Below are 18,791 nucleotides of genomic sequence, written 5' to 3'. Positions count from 1 at the left end.
TTTTTTGTTTTTCGCACCATTCTCTGCAAACTCTAGAGACTGTTGTGCATGAAAATCCCAGGAGATCAGCAGTTTCTGAGATACTCAAACCACCCTGTCTGGCACCAACAATCATTCCACAGTCAAAGTCACTTAGATCACATTTCTTCCCCATTCTGACATTTGGTCTGAAAAACAGCTGAACCTCTTGATCAATGCTTTTATGCATTTAGTTGTTGCCGCATGATTGGCTGATTATATATTTGCATTAACAAGCTGGTGTGCTGGTCTACCTAATAAAATGATCACTGTATATGTCCTCAGTATTAGACATTCCTTTTATGTGACTACAGTCTCACTCGTATGAGCCATCCTGTTCCTTCCTGGTGAATACACAAGAGGACATCTTAGGCTTTCGAATTATACCACATGTATGGGGGTGTGACTCAGAATCTTGTTTTTCTTAGTATAAAGAGCATGATTTTAGTATTACCAACATGGTAACAAAATACTGGTTATACTAAAAGCAGCCCAAAGGCACCCCATAGGGAATTTGCGCTTAAAATTGTCAAATTATTAGGTTTGTGAATCAAAAAATTTTTTTTGTGAAAATCTCAGGATTAGTGTAATCAGTTTTTAGTATGGTGAAATACACTCCATTTAACTACTTTATTACACCTACTTATTCATGTGATTATCTTATCACCCAATTATGTGGCAGCAGTGCAATGCATACAGTCTGGTAGATACGGGTCAGGAGCTTCAGTCAATGTTCACATCATCCATCAGAATGATTGTGGAATGATTGTTGGTGGCAGACAGGGTGGTTTGAGTATTTCCGAGGGATTTTCACGCACACTAGTCTCTAGCCCTCCTGTTTTGTTCCGGTCAAATTTGTTTTCTCTCTGAAAAATGTAGTTCAGGGAGGCATGGATGGTGCAGTGGGTAGCACTGCCGCTTCACAGCTAGGAGGTCCTGGGTTCGAATCCTGATCGGCCATGGCAGTTTGCATGTTCTCCCCGTGTTTGCGTGGGTTTCCTCCGGGTACTCCAGTTTTCTCCCACAGTCCAAAAACATGCAGGTTAGGCTGATTGGAGAGTCTAAATTGCATGTAGGTATGAGTGTGGGAGTGAATGGTGTGTGTGCCTGCGATGGACTGGCAACCTGTCCAGGGTGTAATCCTGCCTTTCACCCAATGTATGCTAGGATAGGCTCCACCCCCTGCGACCCTGTTCAGGATAAGCGGGTTAGGATAATGAATGAATGAATGAAAACGACAAAATGACAGAGCATAAATAATTTAATTCACCGAACTTTTATTTTGATAAATGCGAACCAGACGTCTCCAGTTGTGGCTAGCTTCACGGAGGTCTGGGATATCCAACGCTTCCAATGTTGTAGCTATGGACACAACGATACACCCGGTGTGTGGTTACTATGGTGATAGAAGTTAAGTTGCGCTTTGTGGTTTCGATAAACCTTAGCTAGCAATTCAACCACCTTTTCTGGGTTTAGCACTTTAGCTAATGATCAATATTACGTTGTTTTAATTGCTTGAACTAAACTCTGTCGAATTTGGCTTACGTTAAGTTAGCTGCTAATCTAACGTTAGCTACTGCATATGGACGTAACTATTATAATTGAACTAATAGCTATTTGACGTTATCGTTCGACGTAGTAAGGTCGTGGCCGTTTGAAGATTTTGTTTATGGACGTTTACCAAACCAATAGATGTTAATGGTTCTCCTAAATTCGATTCATTGCCACTGGATAGAACTATCGTTACCATCGGAATATGAACAGGTTGGTTTATTCAGACGATTAATGTTTGCTAATTAAATGTCATAATTTACTAGCTATAGCAAGTTAAGTGAAATAAAACGAGCCACAAAAACGGTCGGGTGACAAGCAACTGGCTAACATAACCAACGTGCAATTTTCTGCTTAGATTAGAAAGTGTCCTGGAGTACCAAAAAAATCTCTCCAACAAGGTAAGTTATGTAATATAATGTAATACTCAGCCTCTTGTCCTGTCATGTTTATATCCGTATGCTTTCTGTTTAAACATGTGGCACAGATTACCTAGTTAATACAAAAGTGAGCTTTGGTTAACAACAGTAACGTTAAACCATATTTAAAAAGACCACTAACGACGTTAGCAAACGTTAACAGTTAATTTACTACGTTCAGACTAACGTTAATTTAGGTAGTTCCACAATAATCATCGGGTTGGCTCATCGAGATACAGTGCAGTCCGAAAATATTTCGACAGCGGTTTATGTTTTTTGGCTCTGTAAATTGAATGAATTTAAATGAAACGATGAATATGATGTTACCGTGCAAATAGCCGTCTTTACATCCATATCAGGCGATCCATGTAGGAATTGCATCCCTTTTTATACAAGTCCTTCCACTTTAGGGGACCAAAAGTATTTTATAAAGTGATTTTCTGCCGTATATAAACATAGGCGAACATATTGGTAAGGCCAAGGGGACGTGTAAGTTAACGTTACTTGACACGTGCATGATTTCAACTCTATGGTATTTTATCTTCCCAAAAATGGGTAAATGTTCCCATCTACTCACCAGTTTATCTTGTGACACAACATATTAACTTGTCCCTAGTGGAAACGCCTGAAACGGATTACACGTAGGCTACAGCCTACATGACAAAATGTGTTTACAACGTTAAGACAATTGTTTATTGTCACCAATCTTAATTAAATTGGTTGGCTAATTAATAGAAATGTTAAAGACATTGATCATAATAATTATAGAGCTTAATCTAACTTGTTTTTAACGTTATTTGAGGTCATGCCTTCCTGGAAAACAAAACGGTGGCACTCGTTTTTACTGCCAGGAAAACTCCCGAACTTTCCTTTGTTGTGAAAAAACCAGGGATTGTCGTTCTCGGAGAAGCTTGCAAGCTACCTTATTCGAGGTATTGCAGTTTTGTAAGCTACTACTTGTAAGCACGAACTAATTGCATTCCAGCGAGCGATATTTTTTTCTGAGCCCCACAGAAGAAGATCTTGGATTTATTTAATTCCAATTTGGTCCGCTTGGTTTTACGTCACACTGCACGCCCTTGCTTCACGGGCACACGCGCCTATGAACGAGTATGCGGCTGTGATTGACTCATCACTCATCCGGGGTGGGGAGAGGAGAGGTGCAGCTTGAAGAGGTGCGTCTTCAGTCTGTAAGCGCGAAAATTATGCCTATGTACCAAACGTCACATCAGTGGGTAAAACAGTTTAATACCGCTATTTGCATTTAAGTTATTTTCGTGCTTGTATGTTCAGTTCATGTTAATTGCATTGACAAAGCCGTCTTGTTAAGCTTTTAACTGTACTACCTGCTTTTCAAGCAGTAGGAATGTTTGTTTGTTTGTTTGTTTGTTTTTTGTCCGGTGACTTTGCTGTGCATTTCAAGAGAATAAAACCGTAATTAGCTGTGACAGGTCGCACTTGCTAATTACAGCATATCACCATGCCAATATTGTCTCCAAAATAGGGTAGTTCAAGTTATGTTTAATTATAATGAAGGTATAGCATCAAATGTTTCTGTTCACTTTACACGGCTTTGGAGTGTGCTACTTGATGATAGAATATTGGTCATTTATCAGATATTTGTTTGTGCTTGTTCCAGTGATCACTATTGTACATCGGTTAGGATAAAACAGTCTGGCAAATGAATGATGTAATTTATTCCCACTGTACCAGTGATCAATCAACCAGGCACTAAAAATATCAGCTTGTTGAGAATTACATGAATAAATGGTGTTTTTATGATCACAAATAAGTCCACATGTGTCTTGCAACCATAACTTTGCAACAATATATTATTGCCTTAGTGGTACAATAGGTAATTTTGGACTTTGAACGGTGAAGAGAGGAATAGCAGCAACAAACACCTTCAAACTAAAACACTGTTTATCCCTCCCCCTTCTCTGTAAACGTGCTGAAGTTGAAACAACATTGGCTGTGGCAATTAGAACCAATTTTCAACTAATGAGCTTGAATTATTGTACAGTTATACAATATTTTGGTCAATTGTATATTTTGAAACCCAAATTTAAGGACTATAAACACATGCAGAGAGTCAAAGAGCCTTTTTCAATGATAGGCAGGGTTTTGCAATGGTCTTATAACAATGTTTTACGGTCATTGACGGATAAGACTTTTGAATAGGCCAATTTAAAAATACTAAAAATAAGGATATATTTGGCCATTGTTCAAACATTTGGAATGTAGTGTACACATGCATTTATGCAAAACCCCCAAATTAAGAGATTTTAGTGTTTTTAAAGTTGAATTAATAGGACACAGCCTTAAAAAAAGTCATTTGGGGCGACCGTAATTTCTCTCAAAATTAATATATTTCCTTAACATTATTAATATTTGAACAAGTATCAGTAATTAAATAAACAGTTTAAGAAAGACAGGCTTGTGTGCCCTTTCATTTTTTGTAAACCTTGATTTTATAAGTTTATCCTATAATGGCAGTGTCTCCCTCGTAATGCAGTTACAATACCCATTTTTACCCATAAAACTGATTTAAAATGTGTACAGATAGTATCCACTAAAGCATAGTATACCATTGATTAATAGTTGAGCCAAAACTGATGGATATTCTATTTTGAATTTAGTACAGTTATTGCCAATCGTTGGTTACCCCACATGACAGATGGTCGCCCCAAATGATAAGAAAACCGCAGGTAGTTAAAAGTCTATTTAAAATGTACACAATACAGTTCAGACGAAAGAAAACTGAACAAAGTTTTTATTACAATCTTTTCAAGTGGTCAAGTCAAAAATATTCTTCAATTCATTCAAATATCACAAAAGTAAAAAATGTTAAAACGTGAAACGCACGGTAGGTTACAAGCTTTGTCAGGAACATTCAAATATCACAAATGTTAAAAACATAAAACATTTAAAAAGTTAAAGTGCAATGCACATTACATGCTTAGGAACTTGTTCAAGAACAAACATTTCACAAATGTCCATTTTCATGTCCTTGTCATATCATCATTGGTTTTGTCAATGTATGAGAGAGAGAAGGAGGGTTAAGTAGCATCACTTTTGTGGACCCTGGTAGTCACATTGGACAGGGATTAACAATTTCAGTCAATAAAAAGTAAAAAGAGTTGTATGTATGGAATAAAAACTAAACACAGTTCTATAGAGTCAATAAACAATAAACACCAACATAGTTGCATGGATGAAATCAACGCTAAACAACTACAACACAGTCGTATCAGTTCCCTGTATATGAAATTTGTAAACTTAAAACAATGTTTAGGAACATCAGCAATTAACAAACTAGGCTATTTCCATTTCATTGTTACTGTAATTTCATTGTCTTTGCTATTGTCATTTCATTCTCATTTGTCACTTGTTATTTCAGTTCCATTTTCTTTTTGTTCCTTTTCTTCCCCATTTTATTGCCATTTAATTTTCCTTACTCATTGCATTGTGACCAATGACCATCTAATCATTGTGACCAGACACATGGTAAACTGCAGACATTTTTTTAACCCCAGGTATTTCGGAACTTTACCCAGTCTTGGCAAGTCAGCTTCGAGTAGCGTGAGGTTGCTGGCTCAGGCTCTGAGATGACAGCGTGAACATCTTTCCTGAAGTAGAAAATGACATCTGGAGTTTGTGGCCACATGAACAAGTTCTTGTAAACAGACTGCCGCATGCAGCTGACCTGCACTTCCTCTCCCACAGCCTTCAGGACCTGGCCTACATATGGAAGCTCATCGTAGGTGGCTCAGGAGGAGAGCTTGGGGGATTCTCAGTGTGGCTCAGTGACCTGTTTCTCAGGTCTACTGTTACTGGCTTGTAACAAGGGCATGGACTCATCTCTAAGCGCTTGCAGAAGCATGACACCTCCCTGTGAGTGATCTGTGCAGGCTGTGAAGACAAAACCTGGTGTATCTTAAATGTGCCCTTCACAGCCTCCAAGCTGCCAGGAATCAGCTTGTCGCAGTTTTCGATGCTCTCTCTGCTTACCCAATAGTGAGTGATACTTGAGCCTAATCTTTTGTTCAGCATCTCATACAGATCCTGTGGCGTCTGAAGCTCACCTCCTCTGTGAACGTAGAGATCCGCTTCTCTCTTTATTGCCCCACCAATCCCATCTGGGGCCCCTTTTCCATGGGATTTTTCTGAGTAATTCCAGGTCACATTTGTGAATCCAGAGAGGAAAGGCACAGTACTGAGGAGGTAAAAGTTGTTTTTGTTACGGTACTGTGTAACCGGCCCATCACTCAGAATGTGGAGAGTTGTGATCTGTGGGAAGGTTTCCCGAAGCTCTCTCAAGATGGGTTCTAGATGCGCCCACACTGCCCGTTCGTCGTGGCGGAGGCTGTCAGACAGTGTCGCGTAGGATTTGATTCCATGGACAGTGTACAGGACTGCTGTGTGGATAGTAGCCTGCTGTCTACTGCCTCCTGCTTTATTTTTTGGGTCACACACTATCATGCCCAGCAGCTCAGAGATGCTCTTTGTTTTCAACAGCCCTCTGCTGTAGAGCTTGTTGGCCAGCAGGTGCACATTTTCGTGTTCCATGCATGCACATGTGTCCCAATCCTTGGTCTTTTGCTCAGTGACATAGAAGGGGCGTCTTCTGGCAAACTGCCTGTAAGATAGGCAGAGACTCTTCTTCATCTCACTGTTGTACAGGGCATGGAGCTCTGTGAGCAGCTTCGTTAGAACTCTTCTTTTTTTTACTTTGTTTTTTGTGATGGTGTCTTTCTTTCCCAGTAAAAGTCGACTGTTCTCGTCTCTAGTCAGAAAACTAACAGCAGCTAGCTTTCTCTCTGTTGCCAGTTTCTTAACCCCTTTTGGCTTGAACTTTTCACTCAGGCCTACCCTTTCTTTTGCCCTCGTGTCACTTTTTCTGGCTCTTTCCTTTCCTTTTCTCATCTCTGCTAGTTTTTTCTTCAGATTTATGTTCTGCTTTCTTAGTTTACGCTTCTCAGCCTGCAGTCTTTTACAATGTTTCTCTGCTGATGTATTGACTCTCTCTGTTCTCTCTCTGGTGTGGAGGACACTGGCGGATTAAAATCCTCATTTAGAGGTAGGGGATCCACCACAGCTTGCCCTGGATTCTCCTGCTGCTCTTCGACTACTTCTACACCAGCCAGAACTGGTGGAGTGTTCTCCATGGATGGTGGTGTCAGGTCCAGCATCGCCTTTTCCATCTTTTTCCTTTCCCTGTAACCTCTGGATGCAGCCTTCCACTTGTCTCTCTGTTTTCTTTTCTCCCTCTCTGATAGCTCATCTGACTTCACATATGAAATCTTGCCCTGTTGTTTTCTTATCTGGTAGCTGAAACAATAGTGTATAATGTGATACTGATTCTGGTGGCCTAAATTACATACAACTTAAGTTCAAGATATTACAGAAAAGGTCATTCCTAATCCTACTAACATGGCAGTTTGAAATACACCAAAGACATATAGTTTTTTACGTTTCTTTTTTCCTGGCAAGATAGTCGGCTCTTGCTGCAGGGTCTGCGTTGACCCACTGCCTGTAGCGAGCAGTCTTCTGTTTGCTTGTTTGTGGTGCCATCTAGAAAATAGGTTAAACTAGTTAAACAGGACTAATACATGTACAATTACCTAAATGGAATGTCATGCTATACAGTTTTTACATTTCTCTCATAAGATTGTACAATAATCAAAAAGAAACGTTCATTCCTAAATAGGAATGGAAAATGACTGAAATTTAGAAAAATATATGTTAAAGTATACAAAGAGTTATGCTAAAACAAAGAACTTTATGTATATAAATCATGAATAGAAACTACAAATACAGGACATATATCTATCATGTAAAACACTCAGCAGTGGTCGCCCCACATGATACTCGGTCACCCCAGATGATGTTTTCAAGTTCAGTCAAATATTACAGGCTAACAGTTAGCTACAGAAACCAAACTAGCTACTTCTTACCACATGTCACTATCAAATTTATCATCAAAATATAGATTTGCAGATAAAACTTATTATTCACAGTTTTGGGGCGGTCGTCCCACATGGTATCCAAAAGTGGCAAGTACATTACAGCAGTTAAAAAAGAGATTTATTTGCAAATATGAGAGAGACTTACTAACCTGCTAGTTGTTTCTCTGGGTCCTGGACAAGTGGCTGGCTGATGCAACACCTGTATTTTGTTTCAAAATAAAAGTCCCACAATTGTGTTTTCTTGATGATCGCCCCTGACAATATTTCATAAAATGAACATTTCCTCCACCCTCTCATCTACAATCCTCTCCTCCCTACCATCTGCGGAGTCTTTCTCTCGACTGTCTACCGATGATGCGGCTACAACTCTCATGTCCTCCCTCTCATCTTCCTTTGACTCTCTGTGTCCCCTCACCACCAAACTAGCTCGGGCCTCCCCCCCCAGTCCCTGGCTTTCTGATGCTCTACGAGCTGTCCGAACCGAACTGCGGGCGGCGGAGAGAAAATGGAAAAGGTCCTGTCTCCCCAGTGATATGGCTTCCTTCCATGCCCTCTTATCATCTTTCCATTCCTCTGTCTCTCTAGCTAAATCTTCCCTCTTTCACTCGAAAATTAACGCAGCCGCCTCTAATCCCCGCAAACTGTTTTCAACTTTCTCCTCTCTTCTGGCCCCCCCTCCCCCCCCACCCCCCTCATCACTCACACCTGATGACTTTGTCTCCTTCTTTGAAAAGAAGGTCGATGCTATTCGCAATTCCTTCTCCCAACCCTCCACCCCTGCTGACCCTCCTACCCTCCCCAACTCCCTAACCTCCTTTTCTCCCCTCTCTGATGCCGACACGCTGAAACTCCTTACTTCCCACCGCCCAACCACCTGTCCTCTTGACCCCATCCCCTCTCCCCTCCTACAATCTATATCTGAGGACATTCTCCCTTTTCTCTCCTCTCTAATCAACACCTCCCTCTCTTCCGGCACCATGCCCTCTTCCCTGAAGAGGGCCAGAGTCTCTCCCCTCCTCAAAAAACCTACTCTCGATCCCTCTGCCCTGAACAACTACCGGCCTGTCTCTCTTCTTCCCTTTCTCGCTAAAACCCTGGAACGGGCGGTCTGCTCCCAACTGTCCACCTATCTTCTCCACAACAATCTCCATGACCCCAACCAGTCTGGCTTCAAGAGTGGCCACTCCACTGAAACCGCCCTGCTCGCGGTCACTGAGGCACTCCACTCTGCTAAAGCAAAATCCCTCTCCTCTGTCCTCATCTTCCTCGACCTGTCGGCCGCCTTCGATACAGTCAACCATGAGATTCTGCTCTCATCACTGGCTGGGATGGGTGTCACAGGTTCTGCACTCTGCATTCGTTTGTATATTATGATGGAAATATATGTGCAAATGCTTCATAATTTTGTCAATGAATGCAAAACATGTTTGAAATTATGCCAAATAGGGCAAGGGATATATTTAAATAGATTTAAAGTGATTTTAAACAGGTTGTCCAAATAGAAGTCAAGGCTGGACGGTCGCCCAACATGATGTTTTGACACTTCAGATAGCAGAAAAATGATCAATAACTAAAATGTTTGGAGAAGAGTGGGCATGTATTAAGTTATTAGACATTAGACAGGTATTAGACAGGTATTAGACATACATGTTATCTTTTTATGTATTTTGATGTTTTTTTTAAGGTAAAAAATTCAGTTGGACAGAAAAAGTATGCGTCACGTCATTGACCCGTTAACACAAAAATCTTACCTATTGTACTTTAAAAAATGCTATCCAGCTATGATATCGCATAATGGCTGACACTGACAGTGCACAACATTCATTGTCTGTATGATTTCAGTCAAGATGTTGTGGCTAGCCAGCTACACTCACAGAGCACTTTATTATGTATTTATTAGCCTTTAGTCTTTTTATTAGATGTTATTGGTCTTCTGCTTTTGTAGCCTATCCACTTAACGGTTTGACTTCAAGATGCTCTTCTGCATACTACTGTTGTAATATGTGGTTATTTGCATTACTGTCACCTTCCTGTCAGCTTTTACCAGTCTGGCCCTTCTCCTCTGACCTGTCTTATTAACACGTTTTTGGCCGCAGAACTGCTGCTCACTGGATGTTTTTGGTTTTTTGCACCATTCTCTGCAAACTCTAGAATCCTATCTATTATCCAGAATGCAGCAGCTTTATCCAGAATGCAGCAGCTCGTCTGATCTTCAACCTTCCCAAATACTCACACGTCACCCCCCTGCTTACTTCCCTCCACTGGCTGCCTGTCATGGCTCGCATCAAATTCAAAACATTGGCGCTAGCCTTCCAAACAGTTAAGGGGTCTTCCCCAGCTTACCTACAAAAAATCATCAGACCCTACACCCCTGCCAGACCTCTTCGTTCAGCCTCCACAGGCTGCTTGGCACCTCCCCCTCTCCGAACCTCCAACCTCACGCTCACGACTACTGTCTGTTCTGGCTCCACGGTTGTGGAACGAACTTCCCGTTGAGGTCAGAACTGTAGAATCTCTCGCCACCTTCAAGCGCAAACTGAAGATGCACCTCTTCAAGCAGCACCTCTCCCCATCCCTCCCTACCTCCCTGTGAACCTTAATTGTTCTCTTTCTGTGATTTACTTGTGTATCAGGATGTTTAGTTTGGCTAGGTAAGCAGTGTATGGCTAGGTAAGGGGTTTGTTCATACGTTTGTGTGTTGCGAGTATTACGATTAAAAAATAAATAATAATAGTAATAAAAATGACGATCAAATTGGCCCTGGTCCTTATCTTAAGTGTTCTACTGTCGAGCTAACTGTCTAGCTACAAATACATAGCTAGCTTGTCAAACAAGCTTGTTACCAGCTAACATTAGCATCTCCATAAGTATATAGCTAATGTAAGTTTACAGTTAAGTGTTGCCGAATGCTTCAATAAGAATATCCATGGCCGTATTTATTTAACTTGCAGAAACATGGATCCACTTTCTCAATTGTCATGTGGCCCATGGCCCAAGTCACTGCTATGCTTTTATTGTGATCCTTACCGTTTAGGTACCCAGAGCACATACTCTGGTGCCAAAAGCCCCATAGTCCAATATGACCGCCTCCATGAATTGGCTTCTCACGCCATTCAGCAGCTCTCATAGGAATCCATGGGACTGGAAAGCGGATGCTTTCTACAGTTATATACAGTCAGGTCCATAAATATTGGGACATCAACACAATTCTCCTCTTTTTGGCTCTATACACCACCACAATGGATTTGAAATGAAACAAACAAGATATGCTTTATCTGCATACTGCAGCTTTAATTTGAGAACGGTGAACGGTGTAGGAATTACAACAGTTTATATATGTGCCTCCCACTTTTTAAGGGACAAAAAGTAAAGGGACAATTGCTGCTCAGCTGTTCCATGGCCAGGTGTGTGTTATTCCCTCATTATCTCATTTACAAGGAGCAGATAAAAGGTCTAGAGTTAATTTCAAGTGTGCTATTTGCATTTGGAATCTGTTACTGTGAACTCTCAATATGAGATCCAAAGAGCTGTCACTATCAGTGAAGCAAGCCATCATTAGGCTGAAAAATCTAAACAAACCCATCAGATAGCAAAAACATTAGGTGTGGCCAAATCAACTGTTTGGAACATTCTTAAAAAGACAGAACGCACCGGTAAGCGCAGCAACACCAAAAGACCCGGAAGACCACGGAAAACAACTGTGGTGGATGACAGAAGAATTCTTTCCCTGGTGAAGAAAAACCCCTTCACAGCAGTTGGCCAGATCAAGAACACTCCCCAGGAGGTAGGTGTATGTGTGTCAAAGTTAACAATCAAGAGAAGACTTCGCCAGAGTGAATACAGAGGGTTCACCACAAGATGTAAACCATTGATGAGCCTCAAAATCAGGAAGACCAGATTAGAGTTTGCCAAACAACATCTAAAAAAGCCTTTACAGTTCTGGAACAACATCCTATGGACAGATGAGACAAAGATCAACTTGTACCAGAATGATGGGAAGAGAAGAGTATGGAGAAGGAAAGGAACTGCTCATGATCCAAAACATACCACCTCATCAGTGAAGCATGGTGGTGGTAGTGTCATGGCGTGGGCATGTATGGCTGCCAATGGAACTGGTTCCCTTGTATTTATTGATGATGTGACTGCTGACAAAAGCAGCAGGATGAATTCTGAAGTGTTTCGGGCAATATTATCTGCTCATATTCAGCCAAATGCTTCAGAAGTCATTGGACGGCGCTTCACAGTGCAGATGGACAATGACCCGAAGCATACTGCGAAAGCAACCAAAGAGTTTTTTAAGGCAAAGAAGTGGAATGTTATGCAATGGCCAAGTCAATCACCTGACCTGAATCCGATTGAACATGCATTTCACTTGCTGAAGACAAAACTGAAGGGAAAATGCCCCAAGAACAAGCAGGAACTGAAGACAGTTGCAGTAGAGGCCGGGCGGAGCATCACCAGGGATGAAACCTAGCGTCTGGTGATGTCTATGTGTTCCAGACTTCAGGCTGTAATTGACTGAAAAGGATTTGCAACCAAGTATTAAAAAGTGAAAGTTTGATTTATGATTGTTAGTTTGTCCCATTACCTTTGGTCCCTTAAAAAGTGGGAGGCACATATACAAACTGTTGTAATTCCTACACCGTTCACCTGATTTGGATGTAAATGCCCTCAAATTAAAGCTGAAAGTCTGCAGTTAAAGCACATCTTGTTCGTTTCATTTCAAATCCATTGTGGTGGTGTATAGAGCCAAAAAGAGGAGAATATTTATGGACCTGACTGTATATAGTAGTGTGCAACGATTTGGGCACCCCTGGTCAAGAAACAATTAATATCAAAGTGTAGGGAAGCACCTGACCTCTACCATGTTAAAGTGTTACACTTTTTTCAGTTGAGCTTATTTGGATTAAATGCTGAAATTATGTGTGGAGGCATTTTTAAAATCACCATCAGTGTAGCTGTTTCCTAAATATGGGGCAAACCTCTCAAAACAAACATGTCCAGTTTAGCTTGAATCTCCAGCCTGTGTTTCTGAGAAGGTAACGGGCACATTACTGAAGCGAACACGGAGTTTGCATCACTGGCAAAAATAACTTTGATTGAACCCTTGCTACATCCTGCGGTACTCACCAACTTATTTTGCAGCAATAGGAGCTTGGTTGCCAAACTTTTGCACAGGGTTTTGTTCAGTGAGCGAACCTGCTGCCCTGTGTCTATTATGTAGCTACTCTTAAGAGTACACATCAAATTTACGAGAAGTTCTCTTGTTGTACTTAACAGAACCAAAAATGTAAGTCTGCTTCAGAACACACTTTCCGCCCCCAGTAGTCATTGTGTTTTCAGGGCTGACAGCAAAGAATAATTGGAATTTTAAATATCAAATAAATTATAATGGTCTACCGTTGTTGTATTTTCAGAGATTTTACATTACATTACATTAATGCCATTTGGCAGTCGCGCTTAATCCAGAGCGATGTACAACAAAGTGCAAAGTGCACCAGGGATAAGTGCACTGAAAGACCCGAGAGGGAAGTAAAATTTGAACTGCTACCTGCACAACAAAGATAAGGACCAGGGCCAATTTGATCATCATTTTTATTATTATTATTATTTATTTTTTTAATCGTAATACTCGCAACACACAAACGTATGAACAAACCCCTTACCTAGCCATACACTGCTTACCTAGCCAAACTAAACATCCTGATACACAAGTAAATCACAGAAAGAGAACAGGGAGAGGTGCTGCTTGAAGAGGTGCGTCTTCAGTTGCACTTGAAGATGGGAAGAGATTCTACAGTTCTGACCTCAATGGGGAGTTTGTTCCATCACCGGGGAGCCAGAACAGACAGTAGTCGTGAGCATGAGGTGGAAGTTCAGAGAGGGGGAGGCACCAAGCGGCCTGTAGAGGCCGAATGAAGAGGTCTGCCAGGGGTGTAGGGTCTGATGATTTTTTGGAGGTAAGCTGGGGCAAACCCCTTAACTGCTTGGAAGGCTAGCACCAATGTTTTGAATTTGATGCGAGCCATGACATGCAGCCAGTGGAGGGAAGTAAGCAGGGGGGTGACATGAGTGTTTGGGAAGGTTGAAGACCAGACGAGCTGCTGCATTCTGGAAGTTGGAGGGGTCTGATGGCAGACGCTGGGAGGCCACCCAAGAGGGAATTGCAGTAGTCCAGGTGGGACAAAACCATCACTTGGACCAGGAGCTGGGTCGAGTAGGGGGTGAGAAAGGGGCGGAGTCGCCGTATGTTGTAGTATAGGCAGAACCTGCACGGTCACCGCCACAATGTTCTCAGAGAGGGACAGTCTGCTGTCCATCACCATGCCGAGGTTCCTTGCACAGGGTGATGGCGTCAGTGTGGTATCCCCTAGGGAAATGGAGAGATCCAGAGGAGAGGTAATGGCAGGGATGAATATCATTTCAGTCTTACCTGGGTTGAGCTTTAGATGGTGGTTGTCCATCCAGCTCTGGATGTCACTCAGGCAAGCAGAGAAACCTGTGTGTCAGATGGTGGGAATGAGATGAAGAGTTGGGTATCGTCCGCATAGCAGTGGTAGGATAGACCATGTGCAGTGATAACAGGGCCAAGGGAACGAGTGTAAAGAGAGAAAAGAAGCGGGCCAAGGACTGAGCCCTGGTGAACTCCTGTGGCAAGGGGCCGAGGTGTCAATACTGTACCAGCCCAGGCAACCTGGAAGGAGCGACCAGAGGTAGGACTCAATCCAGTCCAGGGCTGTGCCACAGATTCCTGTTGCTGACAGGGAGGACATGAGGATGGAATGGTCCACAGTGTCAAAGGCAGCAGACAGATCTAGAAGAATGAGGACAGAGGAGAGGGAGGCTGCTCGTGCGGCATGAAGTTATTCACTGACAGAGAGGAGTGCGGTCTCTGTCGAGTGGCTAGATCTGAAGCCAGACTGATGGGGGTCTAGCAGGTTGTTTTTAGAAAAGAAAGGGGAAAGTTGACTAGAAGCGGCTTGTTCTATTGTTTTAGGTAGAAAAGGAAGAGATAGTTCTGGATGATGGAGGGATCCAGAGTAGGCTTTTTTAGCAGTGGGGTGATGTGGGCCCTCTTGGAGGATGATGGAAAACAGCCAGAAGACAGGGAGGAGTTGACAAGGGAGGTGACAAATGGGAGAATGGCAGGTGTGATAGTCTGGAGGAGAGAAGAGGGGATAGGGTCAAGAGCACAGGTTGTAGGGTGGTGGGAGAGCAGGTGTTGAGAAATGGTAAAATGGTAAATGGCAGGCATTTATATAGCGCCTTTATCCAAAGCGCTGTACAATTGATGCTTCTCCATTCACCCATTCATACACACACTCACACACCGACGGCGATTGGCTGCCATGCAAGGCCCCAACCAGCTCGTCAGGAGCATTTGGGGGTTAGGTGTCTTGCCCCAGGGCACTTCGACACAGCCCGGGCGGGGGATCGAACCGGCAACCCTCCGACTGCCAGATGACTGCTCTTACTGCCTGAGCCATGTCGCCCCATCAGAAGCATCAGAGTCTGCAAGGGGAGACAAAGTGGAGGGGGGAAGGGCACAGAGAGGGAGGTGGTGGTCTGAATTTGTGTTTGATAGTATTTTACCTTGGCGGCAGTGACAGCGGAAGAGAATGCCACCAGGAGAGACTGGTAGGTTGTGAGATCAGATGGGTCTCTGAATTTTCTCCACTTCTTCTCTGCTGCACGGAGGCTGGCCCTGGAGGTACGGAGGGTATCAGATATCCAAGGACTGGGAGGGGATGTGTGAGGTGGCTTTGATACAAGGGGACAGAGAGAGTCAAAGGCGGAGGAGAGAGATGAAAGGAGGGTGGTAGATGCAGAGTCAGTGGGGAGTTTGGAGAAGGATTCGAGAGGGGGGAGTAAGGCGGTGACAGTGGTGGCAAAGGAAGAGGGTGAGAGGGAGTGGAGGTTACAGCGGGCTGAGGAAGTGTGGGAGGGAGGAGGGGGAGGAGGATGGGGAGGAAGAGGGAGGGAGATGAAGTGGTCATCAGATGTATGCAGAAGGGTAACCGTGAAATTGGAGCATGAGCAGTTCCTCACAAAGACAAGGTCTAGGACATGCCTAGTGGGTAGGAGGAGAGTGTTGCAGGGAGAGGTCGAAGGAGATTGTAGTTCACACGGTAGACCGAAAGTTTGGTTCCGCAAAATGGAAAATTATTATTTTTTCTTTCCCTCTCACAGATTTCTTATTGAAAACAAGTTAATGCATTGTGCAAACTTATCTAGACATTTTTATAAGAAAGCATGGAAGGTTACATGCTGAAGTACGAATTGATACAGCACTCTCTGCAAAACTATAAATTCATGCACTACAGCGCATATTGCGACTGTTGGAGACTGTTCGAAAGCACTTGACAGGTGTGAAAAAATGCTGTAAAATAAGAATGCTTTCAAAAATAGAAATGTTAATAGTTTATTTTTATCAATTAACAAAATGCATGAACAGAAGAAGTGAATGAACAGAAGAAAAAAAATCTAAATCAAATCAATATTTGATGTGACCACCCTTTGCCTTCAAAACAGCATCAATTCTTCTAGGTATACTTGCACATAGTTTTTGAAGGAACTCGGCAGGTAGGCTGTTCCAAACATCTTGGAGAACTAGCCACAGTTCTTCTGTAGATTTAGGCAGCCTCAAATGCTTCTGTCCCTTCATGTAATCCCAGACAGACTCACTGATGTTGAGATCAGGGCTCTGTGGGGGCCATACCATCACTTCCAGGACTCCTTGTTCTTCCTCTCCATCCTCCTCCCCCTCCTCCCTCCCACACTTCCTCAGCCCGCTGTAACCTCCACTCCCTCTCACCCTCTTCCTTTGCCACCACTGTCACTGCCTCACTCCCCCCTCTCGAATCCTTCTCCAAACTCCCCACTGACTCTGCATCTACCACCCTCCTTTCATCTCTCTCCTCCGCCTTTGACTCTCTTAATGACATTGGGTCGTTGTCCTGCTGCAGAATAAATTTGGGGACAATCAGATGCCTCCCTGATGGTATTGCATGATGGATAAGTATCTGCCTGTACTTCTCAGCATTGAGGAGACCATTAATTCTGACCAAATCCACAACTCCATTTGCAGTAATGCAGCCCCAAACTTGCAATGAACCTCCACCGTGCTTCACTGTTGCCTGCAGACACTCATTCTTGTACCGCTCTCCAGCCCTTTGGCGAACAAACTGCCTTCTGCTCCAGCCAAATATTTCAAATTTCGACTCATCAGTCCAGAGAACCTGCTGCCATTTTTCTGCACCCCAGTTCCTGTGCTTTCGGGCATAGTTGAGTTGCTTGGCCTTGTTTCCATGTCGGAGGCATGGCTTTTTGGCCGCAATTCTTCCATGAAGACGACTTCTGACCAGACGTCCCCGCACAGTAGATGGGTGTACCTGGGTCCCACAGGTTTCGGCCAATTCTGAGCTGATGGCACTGCTGGACAATCGGAAGGTGTAGTAAGCATGATGTGTCTTTCATCTGCTGCTCTAAGTTTCCTTGGTCGACCACTGCGTCTATGGTCCTCAACGTTGCCCGTTTCTTTGTGCTTCTTCAACAGAGCTTTGACAGCACATCAGGAAACCCCTGATATTTATATTACCCAAAACTACCCCGTTAATATTTATATTCCTTTACATGTAAGTACTTCCATTTTCTTCATTTTCTTCATTTTCTTTTACATGGGAAAAAAGAAAAGAAAGGATGACTTGATAAAAGTAAACAATAATACAATAAAAATGGTAGTGGGTAACAGGGGACTTCTGATAAAAATAAACAATAAGAATGAACATTTTTAGAAATATTATCGCAGTGAAGCAGGGTAAAGAAAATATTGCATTCTCTTCATTTTCCTCAGATTAATAGGCTAGGCTACAACAATAGGACAGCAAGTGGTGTCAACAAATGCTGTCTAAAGGAAGGGTAATGCTTAGGCTTAATATAGCCTATTAAACTTATTTTGGTGCGGTGTACACAATATACTTAATCAATGTTACTAAAAAATGATAAGTCAATTCCAGATAATGACTTGGTATTTGGAGCCATGAGCGGGCACCTTGCTTGGAGAGTACACTGCGGATGAACAATGACCTGAGGAACAAACGGGTAAGACTCATGCACGTACTTTCTGGAAGTACTAGTGAATGAACGAGTGAGCCAAACAAATAAATCCTTTGACCAACAGAGCCAAAAGATCCAGGTCACCAAAATGAATGAACGTTCCCATCACTAGTAATCTATCTGTTATCTCTACTACAGTTCCCGGTTGTAGCATACAAGACAGCAATTGCGTAATTTTCTGAAGTTTGTAATTTTGGTGGTTGTGAGATCATCCCAGATCATCGTGTTTTTGGTTAAATACCAGGGTACAATACAAAGTAGCAAATATTGTGAGATCATGGATATTTTTGGATCGTGACATACCAAATTTTGATTTATTTCCCTATCCCTACGTTTTCACCTAATGTTCAGAAAGTAAATACATATACATAAATATAATAACAATAACTAAATTCAACTGAACTCAAGAAATAGCCACAGTCAAAAAATTAGGTGACTAAACACAGAGAATTGACTTATTACTAAAAATATATATTTTAAATCCCCATAGTCATTAAGACCTTATGAATATGATAAAAATAGCTGAAATTATATTTACTATTTATATTTATATTCACACTGCTCTCCTTCTTCCTCATTCTCACTCTGTTATTTTTCTCCTCCCCTGCATTTTGCTTGGTTGTGTTGTGTTACAAAATGAAGCCACACGTGACTATTTACCAGCCATCTTTCACCCTATGCAAATGGAAGTGGAAATGCTGTAGCCGTGCTCGTAGCC

General features: G+C 42.4%; 1 protein-coding gene across 6 annotated transcripts in view; it reads left to right on the top strand.

Moving 5' to 3' along the window:
- Positions 1-1,358: 1,358 nt before the first annotated feature.
- erich2 (glutamate-rich 2) overlaps positions 1,359-18,791 on the top strand; it is a 55,849-nt gene continuing 38,416 nt past the window's right edge. For 2 of the 6 annotated variants that reach the window (XM_061236879.1, XM_061236880.1), the window contains exons 1-2: positions 1,359-1,782; positions 1,933-1,970. In XM_061236879.1, coding sequence (XP_061092863.1) covers positions 1,775-1,782; positions 1,933-1,970 — 46 coding nt within the window. In that variant the 5' untranslated portion in view covers positions 1,359-1,774. Of the gene's footprint in view, positions 1,783-1,927; positions 1,971-3,147; positions 3,224-18,791 lie in introns of those variants that run through there. The other 4 variants (XM_061236874.1, XM_061236877.1, XM_061236876.1 and 1 more) reach the window with 3 other exon arrangements.

This window comes from Conger conger, chromosome 3, assembly GCF_963514075.1.
Source record: "Conger conger chromosome 3, fConCon1.1, whole genome shotgun sequence".
NCBI lineage: Eukaryota > Metazoa > Chordata > Actinopteri > Anguilliformes > Congridae > Conger > Conger conger.
The sequence above is the reverse complement of the archived record's forward strand: the minus strand, read 5'-3'. Positions and strand labels throughout refer to the sequence as shown.